The 10,088-nt window shown below is 38.3% G+C and overlaps 1 protein-coding gene across 1 annotated transcript; it reads right to left on the reverse strand.

The window, feature by feature from the left end:
- On the reverse strand, positions 1-6,732 carry LOC122776702. The gene is made up of 5 exons (XM_044037360.1): positions 6,614-6,732; positions 4,308-4,407; positions 1,785-1,949; positions 502-633; positions 1-300 (listed from the first exon to the last, which is right to left on the reverse strand). The coding sequence occupies exons 2-5, from the start codon at positions 4,405-4,407 to the stop codon at positions 167-169; spliced, it is 531 nt and encodes a 176-aa protein (XP_043893295.1). The 5' UTR covers positions 6,614-6,732; the 3' UTR covers positions 1-166.
- Between the last annotated feature and the right edge of the window lie 3,356 nt (positions 6,733-10,088).

Raw genomic sequence — 10,088 nt, forward strand, 5'->3', positions numbered from 1 at the left:
ATGGGACAGAGACAGAGGCAACATTTTATTTTGATAAGGCCACAGGTGGACGAACACACAGAGAGGACAGTGGACGCACAAGTCACTGCGTCTTTTCTAGTGGTTTTAACATCAGCATACAGAGCATCCTCCTCCTCCTCCTCCTCCTCCTCCTCCTACTCCCTCTCTACTTCCACTGACCCTTCTCATAATCCCACTTGGATGAGATTCCCTCGATGGGATTCATCCTCATTTCCAGCATCCTCTGCAGCTGCTTGGCCTGCCACTCGTCGTCAAAGGTCCTGGGAGGCTTCGGGAAAACTGGACGAGGGACGACGGAGAATTCAGAAGTTATTTTTTGTTTGAACTTCATTTAACCAGGATGAATTAAAACGGACTGAGATTAAAAAAGGAGAAGGAGAGTAGAACTAACGAGGTCCACTGAGTTTTATAAACTCTGTCTTTGTCACTTTTAAACCTGAAAACACACACGTCTGAGTTAAAGGTGATGAGATGTTTTACCGTAGACCTTCTGCCACCAGACGATCAGACCAGTGAGGCCGAGGAAGATGAAGATGGTGCCGACGACCGTCTTCCACTCTGCGGACGGCTGATTCATCTCTGAGAAAGTCTGACTGAACGACAGACGATACACTGCACGGAGAGAGAGAAGTTAAAGACACAGTATGTAACGCGCACGTGTACTTCAATAAGATTAAAAATCTGCTTCAGTTGAACTTGAACATAGAACCATATAAAACAGGGGTGTCAAACTCATTTTTGTTCAGGGGCCACAAACGGCACAATTTGATCTCAAGTGGTCCGTACCAGTAAAAATAGTAAAATAATAGCATAAACACCTATGAACAACCTTTTGTTTTTTCTCCTTTGTTTTACATTTAATGAAGGATATTGTTACAAAACATGACGTTTCTTGAGAAATATAAGTGCAATTTCAACAATATCATGCCTAAACTTATTATTCACACATCACATCTGGATCTATAAAGGCACAGACGTTTAGTCACTGGTATCTGGAAGTGAAAAATATTGTATTTGACATTACGTTTAGATTGTAATCGTAGTGTGAAATTTTAACAAATTCATCCTATGGGCCGGATTGGACCCTCTGGCGGGCCGGTTCCGGCCCCCGGGCCGTATGTTTGACACCCCTGATATAAAAGCTGAATCACTGAATGTAGTTATCACCAATTGTGTGTATGCAGACATGTTTCCAGGGTCTCTGGGGGCCCCTTGGCTAAGAGGTACTTTAGGGGCCCCTCTTAACTCAGGAGGGCCCTAGGCTACCCTGATGCTACGGCTCTGTGTGTGTACGTTTATTTTACTGTATTGATTTCAGAGATTTAACATGTTATTTTTGTGCCAAATGTGTACTTCACACAGGAGATAAATGAATTTATTCTCCATTCATTCCATGATTTTATATAATTAATGTTATAAGCTTCAAGTTTATTTTTAATAAGCCTGCTTATGATGGTTAAGTTTTAACGATGCAGTATGTAACATTTCTGCTTCTCTAGATCTAAAAACAATTAAAATTGGTTCTTAAATGAAACTGTATTTAAACTTGTACTTGTACATACTGTATATCTTTGTGAGGACCAAACAACTTATAAACATTTTGTTTGGACTTAAGGTTTTAAGGTTAATATAAAGTTTAAGTTAAGGTTTAGGCATTGAGTTGTGACAGTTAAGGTTAAATTAACGGGGCCAAGGATTTAATTATGTCCACAAGTGTCCTCACAGTGTGTGTGTGTGTGTGTGTGTGTGTGTGTGTGTCCTACAGGCAAGCTTCTCCTCTTTGGACAGTTGGTCCCACGGTCCTTTCTCCTTCTGCTTCAGCCTCTCGTCCTCAGAGGACAGCGTGACTTTGTAGCGTCTGTCCGGCAGAGGGACGTTCGTGCTGTCCCAGTACATCGGCTGAGACAAGTCCTCATTCGCTGCCACCTCTGCGGGACAAAGGTAAGACAAAGGGTTTACCTTTACCTGCAGGTTTGATAAGGCCACAGGTGGACGGACACAGTGCAGTTATTTTCTCTGTCAGAAATTGAACAGAAATGCCTCCAAAAGTGGAAAAGTTTTTCTTTATGCAGTGTGGAAAGTTGAATTAAGGAAAGTATCTCATCGAAGCTTAAATCTCGTACTCGCTGACAAACTTTTATTTAAAAACCTGAAATCTCGTACTCGCTGACAAACTTTTATTTAACAACCTGAAATTCGCTGACAAGCTTTGCTAAATTCTGACAAACTTTTATTTAACCTGAAATCTGCTGACAAACTTGAAATTTGACAAACTTTTATTTAAAAACCTGAAATCTCGCTCAGCTGACAAACTTTTATTTAAAAACCTGAAATCTCGTACCGACAAACTTTTATTTAACAACCTGAAATCGCGCTGACAAACTTTTATTTAAAATCTTGACAAACTTTTATTTAAAACCTGAAAAACAACAAACTTTTATTTAAAAACCTGAAATCTTCCTGACAAACTTTTATTTAACAACCTGAAATCTCGTACTCGCTGACAAACTTTTATTTAAAAACCTGAAATCTCGTACTCGCTGACAAACTTTTATTTAAAACCCTGAAAATCATGACAAACTTTTTACTGAAAACTGACAAGCTTTTATTTAAAACTGAAAACTGACAAACTTTATTTAAAACCTGAAATCTCGTCGCTGACAAACTTTTATTTAAAACCTGAAATCTTTGAAAAAACCTATCTAAGCTGACAAACTTTTATTTAAAACCTGAAATCTATCGCTGACAAACTTTTTATTTAAAACCTGACAAACTTTTATTTAAAACCTGAAATCTACTGACAAACTTTTATTTAAAAACCTGAAATCTCGTATCGACAAACTTTTATTTTTGACAAACTTTTATTTAAAACCTGAAATCTCGTACGCTGACAAACTTTTATTTAACAACCTGAAATCTCGCTGACAAACTTTTATTTAACAACCTGAAATCTCGTACTGCTGACAAACTTTTTATTTAACAACCTGAAAACGCTGACAAGCTTTTATTTTTGAAAACCTGACAAACTTTATTTAAAACCTGAAATCTCGCTGACAAACTTTATTTAACCTGAAATCTCTGACAAACTTTTATTTAAAACCTGAAATCACTCGCTGACAAACTTTTATTTAAAACCTGACAAACTTTTATTTAAAACCTGAAATCTCGCTAGCTGACAAACTTTTATTTAAAAACCTGAAATCTCGTGCTGACAAACTTTTACTGAAAACGCTGACAAACTTTATTTAAAAACCTGAAAAACAAACTTTTATTTAAAACCTGAAATCTAACAAACTTTTTATTTAAACAAACTTTAACAAAATTTAAAAACCTGAAATCTCGCTGACAAACTTTTATTTAAAACCTGAAAACTGCTGACAAACTTTTATTTAAAACCTGAAATCTCGCAAACTTTTATTTAACCTGAAACTGACAAACTTTTATTTAAAAGAAAAACTGACAAACTCTGAAATCTCGACTGCTGACAAACTTTATTTAAAACCTGAAATCTTGACAAACCAACCTGAAAAACTGACAAACTTTTATTTAACAACCTGAAATTTCCTGACAAACTTTCTGAAATCTCGACAAGCTTTTATTTAAAACCTGAAATCTTCGCTGACAAACTTTTATTTAAAAACCCTGAAATCAGGCTGACAAACTTTTATTTTGAAATCTTTGACAAACTTTTATTTAAAACCTGAAATCTCGTACGCTGACAAACTTTTATTTAAAAACCTGAAATCTATCGTACAAACAAACTTTATTTAAAAAAATCTGGACAAATTTTATTTAAAGCTGACAAACTTTATTTAAAACCTGAAATCTCGGCTGACAAACTTTATTTTGAAAAAACAAACTTTTATTTAAAAACCTGAAATCTCGTACTCGCTGACAAACTTTTATTTAAAAACCTGTAAACGTTCACCTGAAGCTGCGGCCAACAGATTATCATCCACGTTCTACTTTTAGACCTTTTAATCCGTCACAGTTCAACCAGAAACAACAGTTCTCTAGGTGAAAGAACGTTTAGCGTTCTACTTTTACAGCTTTGGATAAAAGCGTCTGCTAAATGACATGTAATGTAATGTAATGTAACAGACAATCTGTAAATCCCATGAATTTGATTGACAGGTGTCAAATGCAAGAGATGTCTGCAGAAATGTTAACAAATATAATCACTAAAAGGAGACACTTGTACTTCTTTTAAACACAGGAAACTTATTGAACAGGTAGTAACTTCACTGGTGGACGTGGAGAGAGAGAGGCAGAGATAAAATGGTTACCGTGGCCGTGACTCGCCATCCTCACGCTGCTGGAGGTCAAGGCTGCGGTCACGCGCTGCGCCAGGAGGCTTCCCACGCGTCCGGTCGTCAGGTGAAGCATCTGAAATCACCAACAATATATGACCTTATTTTACACTCTAGTGAATAAACTGCTCTATCTTATTTATGTAGGGTATCGTGTATCACGTTGTGTATATTATCGCATCGTGTATCACGTTGTGTATATTATCGCATCGTGTATCACGTTGTGTATATTATCGCATCGTGTATCGCGTTGTGTATATTATCGCGTTGTGTATCACATTGTGTATCTTATCGCATCGGTATCGTATATTATCGCATCGTATCGTGTATCTTATCGCGATCGTATTGCGTTGTGTATCTTATCGCATCGCGGTATCGCTAATGTATATTATCGCGCGTATATCGCTTGTATATTATCGCGTTGTATCACATTGTGTATCTTATCGCCGTATCGCTCATCGCGTATCGTTGTCGCATCGTATCGCGTTGTGTATATTATCATCACATTGTATATTATCGCGTCGTGTATCACATTGTGTATCTTATCGCATCGTGTATCGCGTTGTGTATCACATTGTGTATCTTATCGCATCGTGCATCGCGTCGTGTATATTATGGTGTCAGGAGCAGTCGAACATGGCACCAGTTGTTGTTCCCAACTTGCTGGACGTCTTTGTATAAAGAAAATAGAACTTATTTTGTCATTGTTTAAAATACAACAAGATACTTTGTTTGATCGGTCCGTGTCAAAAAACATCCAATAAAAGACATTTGAAAAACAAAAGGTTGATAGTAAAAAACAAGGTGTTGCCAGGTGTTAGTAACGACTGTGGTATGTAGTCACTCGTCATTGATTAACTTCAGGAGATGATACAAATGTTTCCTTGTGAAAGAACTGGACGAGCAACTGACTCAACAACAGACACCAAACACAGATAAGAAACGCTTTGCACTCATGTAAACGTCCAGTGTTTCATATTTAGGAGGATTCACTGGCTCATATGGACGTTTGTATAACTGTATAAACCATCACTATAGTATCTGTATCTATTTTTGAATGATTTCTCTGTTAAATGGAGCAAAGAAACCAGGAAATATATAATATATGTATAATCAGACAGTTTGTTTTTATGACACAAGAAACACTGAAACTGATGAATCCATTAGGTTGATATAGTTGACGAGGGATTTAGTCATTGATGAATTAGTGATGTATTTTCTACAGGAGGAGACAGTAACATGTTACTGTGTATAAAGTAGAATCTATTCCATTTTTACAATCTTAATAGTTTATATCTTACATGTTTTTTACATTTATTACCTTTACTGTCTTTGTTGCTGTAACAATATAAATTTCCCTTTTTGGGGACTAATAAATGAATATTTTATCTTATTGTTACAGCTCTAATTATTCATGATATTTATTATTTGTATTGTGTCAAGGAAAAGAGGCATCTTGAGAACCTACCAGATAAAACAATAATCTGCTCTGATAATCTGTGTAATAATCTGATTCAGCTCATCAAAGTCACACGGGTCAGGCATGTTTGACCTTGACCGTGACGCGTGGCCACAGGTCACATGGTCCACGACAGTTTGTGAGAAAAGTGTGCGCCTTTAACTTTGTGTAACGTGATGAGAAAAGTTTTTGGTTTTTCTTTTTGAATTTCGCTTCATTTTGAATTTTCTTTTTGTCCCTTCACCTTTCTGTGGCTTATCACACACACACACACGTGGACATGGACACAGAATGTGAAAATGGCGGTAAAAATTGGCAGTTGGTCAACGTGAGCGTCGTGGCTGACCTTGTGTCAGGGACAGGAGTTCAGGGACAGATTTTGATTTCTTTCCACGAAACAAACACGTTCTTCTCTGATTCTCTGCTTCCTGAGACTTTTTTATTCAGCTTTTACTCAGACATTTGGAGGAGTCTGCGTGATCGAGCAGCAGCAGCAGCAGCAGTGAATAGAGCGTGAATAGAGCGTGAATAGAGCGTGAATAGAGCACCGTCCGGTTGGAACACTCTCTCTTTCTCAGTGTCGTCACAGCTGCTGCACATCTATAATCCATGCTTCACTATCTGGCCTGCACGTACGCCCCTCTCTCTCTCCCTGACTGACTGTAGGTATGGTGTCAGAGGAGGGCGTCCGTCCGTCCGTCCGTCTGTCCCCCTCTCTCTGTCGTCTCTACAAACACTTGTTGACAAATACCCAGCACACACATATGTCTTAAATATGCCGTCTGTCTGTATTTGATAGGAGTAAAGACGGACGGATACTCACAGTGGTGAGAGAGAAATGATCCAAATGTAGAGATTTTCTTTTTCTTTCCCCTTGTTTTTTTTTTATCTCTGCTTCAAACACTGAGCAGGAACCAACTGGTGGGAGAGAGAGAGAGAGAGAGAGAGAGGCTAGATGTGTGAGGGAGGGAGGGAGGGAGGAGAGAGAGAGCGAGCTCAGAGAGGAACAGGACCAAAACAGTGCACAGCGTAAACAAGAGTGTGACAGAATTGGCAGAAGCAGAAAGTTTGAGACGCCACACACACAAGTGGAGGAGGAAGTGCAACGTGTGTGTGTGTGTGTGTGTGTGTGTGTGTGTGTGTGAGAGAGAAAGTGGAAAAGTACGAGTAAAAATACAAAGAACATAAGGAGATAAGACGCCACACTTTAACCCCCACCGACAGCTCCACAAGTCAGAGCTGGGCACGGGGCCACACTCTGGCCTGAAGCCCAGAGGCTGGAGGGTGGAGCCGTGGGTTGGTAATATGGCAGCCGAGGAGACGAGGGAGGAGACGAGGGAGGAGACGGGGAGGAGAGAGAGTCCCTGAGGTCACATGAGGACAGAAGTTCACAGAAACCCCACGCGGCTGCTGCTCAGCTACAACATGAGCCCAGAGCAACTCTGACTGCAAATAAATATACAGCCTGTGGTCGGATATAAATGTACAGACGAATGACATGAGGAGGAAAAACTGAAGTTAAGTTCTAGTAAAGGTCTGCCAGAGGACACATGGGAAAACAGATTTAAGTCACCCAAACAATCTTATGTCCATGTGAAGGGGCTGTGAGGTATGTTTGTTTGAATAAATAAAATCAGGGTATTAAAACTTACTGGGGGGTATGTAATCAGGCGAGAGAATAACTGTTAAAACCAAGCAGACTCATAGAGTTGATCAGGGAGACTGATATTTATTATAAATAAATATCAGGTTATGAACAAAAAGTATAAAACAATTAATAAATGAGTCACGGAGCGCAAAGAACGAGCGAGGGAGCGCAAAGAACGAGCGAGGGAGCGCAAAGAACGAGCGAGGGAGAAAGAAGAAAGAATTTCCACTTTGTTTTTCTACTTGTGTTGGAATAACCTTTAAGAGCTGGTGAAAAGCCATGAAATGCTCCTCAACAAACGTGATCACAGCTCCTACTTTGTGACTGAAAGCACATCCAGCGTCTCACAAGCAAACATAAACATACACATGCTTGTATCTCTGACTTGATACGGTGGTGGTCATGTGCTCTGCCTCAACAATAATCCAGTTATGTAAGAGTGAGCAGACACTAACTCCACCTCCATCTGTTCACTTTCTCTCCACAAACGCTCCACAGCCAAAGTTCCACTGTGTCGTTTGGCAGCAAACGCAGAAGTGCTTATAAATCATTAGCCAGTTTTTTATAAATTCATCAAGCAAAGTGTGTTTGAGTGCTTTCAAACAAGAAGAGCTGAGGCTCTTTTAGACTCTTCACGTCAAAGGCAGGCGTCGTGATGTCGTTGTGGTTGTTCCTCGGTTTTTTACGTCAAGTTTCAGGGAATTTTACTACAGAAAATGTGAAGAAAAATTATCTTTATTTTCCATAAGGATTATTTGTAGTTTCACACAATATTATCCTTTAAGTTGCAATTATTTTTCTACTGAAAAACTTGAAAAAATAATAAGAGTCTCTCTCAGCAATGAGGCTTATCTTACTTTGTTAACAGCTTTGTTTGCAGTGTTTCGATCTCGTGGAGCCTCCAGTTCTACAGTAGAAGGTCACAGTGATTCACCGCTGGTGTTGATCACAGTGACGGCGAAGAAGATGTCTGACTCCAAACGTGATGGTTCAGGGTTTTTGTTTTAAAAGTGCTTGTACACGGACTGTACTATAGAGACTCTACTGACGACATTGTTCATGCTGACTGAGCTGGAAATCAGCCCCAAAAACATGGCTGTCAGTGGGAACAGAGGATTAGGGTCATATGTAAAATTTCTTTTGGAAAAATCTAAGCATTTATTCTCAGAATTCAGGCTGTTTTATTTATTTTATTTAGTCAATAAGAAAATTAATTAATTCAGACTTAAATCCCAGAATTTTGTGAATAAAAATGTCAGGATCCAGAGAAAAAAAGTCATAATTCAGAGAAAAGGTCATAATTCAGAGGAAAAAGTCATAATTCAGAGAAAAGGTCATAATTCAGAGAAAAAAAGTAATAATTCAGAGGAAAAAAGTCATAATTCATTGGAAAAAAGTCATAATTCATTGGAAAAAAGTCATAATTCATTGGAAAAAAGTCATAATTCAGAGGAAAAAAGTCATAATTCAGAGGAAAAGTCATAATTCACATAATTCAGAGGAAAGTCATAATTCAGAGAAAAGGTCATAATTCAGAGAAAAAAAGTAATAATTCAGAGGAAAAAAGTCATAATTCATAGGAAAAAAGTCATAATTCAGAGAAAAGGTCATAATTCAGAGAAAAGGTCATAATTCATAGGGAAATAGTCACAATTCAGAGAAAAAGTCACAATTCAGAGAAAAGGTCATAATTCAGAGAAAAGGTCATAATTCATAGGGAAATAGTCACAATTCAGAGAAAAAGTCACAATTCAGAGAAATAGTCACAATTCAGAGAAAAATAATAATTGTCACAATTCAGAGAACAAACTCACAATTCAGAGATTTCTGAGACTTTAATAATTCTGACTAAACTTAATCTGCGAAAAATGCAAGAAAATGGATCTCTGAATTAGTTTCCAAAAATCTTTTTTTAATGTGGCTCTAATCCTCCTTTGAAGCACTTAACAAATCTAGACTTTTTAAATCTTTGATGACTTTAAAATTCTCCATAAAGTCGAGGGAAACAACATAATCTGGTGATGATATTACTTGTGTGCCAAATCTCAAAACTCCTGAACAAGGGTATAAATGAGTGGACAGATTCTTTAATCGGCAGTACCACAAAGTTCCACTAGGTAGCAGCATGGTACAACCTTCTGACCGAAGCAGCAGCAGCAGCAGCAGCAGCAGAGTGACACAGACACATTTGAAAGTAACACAGTTGTGGGTTTTGTCAGTTAGAATGGGTGAATGCTTGTTGGTTTGTGTTACTGGAACCGGTCCTGGTTCAGGTCATATTTCACCAGGCTGGAACATCTGCTCCCTTTGCTCAGAGACTCTCTTTTTAACAGACTTGCCCCGAGCGTGGAGCGTAATCACCAGCGTTTAAGTTGTTTGTGTAAACTGTGTTTAGCCACAACAGAATTAGAAACAGGGCTGTGATTTCATTTAGAATAATAACTGTTCATCTAAACACAGTCTGGTTCTTGTAGTCCTGTTCTTCACCCGCTGTTTAATGAAGAATCCATTTGTGCAACCGCCAAAAACAAAATTCACTGCATTCTAGCTGAGACATTGTTTTTAGCAACACCAGTGGACAATAACAATAGTATTTTGTTCACAGCAACATGGTTAAAAATGAAAGGCTACTATGTGTGAACAAACGTGC

This window comes from Solea senegalensis, linkage group LG11 (genome assembly GCF_019176455.1).
Source record: "Solea senegalensis isolate Sse05_10M linkage group LG11, IFAPA_SoseM_1, whole genome shotgun sequence".
In the NCBI taxonomy this organism is placed as follows: domain Eukaryota; kingdom Metazoa; phylum Chordata; class Actinopteri; order Pleuronectiformes; family Soleidae; genus Solea; species Solea senegalensis.

Excerpts from the sequence above, each read along its gene's own strand:
- LOC122776702 (XM_044037360.1), bottom strand. The coding sequence starts at position 4,407 with ATGCTTCACCTGACGACCGGACGCGTGGGAAGCCTCCTGGCGCAGCGC. Across the intron at positions 634-1,784 it reads CAAAGAGGAGAAGCTTGCCT|TGTATCGTCTGTCGTTCAGT; the intron begins GTAGGACACACA and ends CTCTCCGTGCAG. Across the intron at positions 301-501 it reads CTGGTGGCAGAAGGTCTACG|TTTTCCCGAAGCCTCCCAGG; the intron begins GTAAAACATCTC and ends TCCCTCGTCCAG.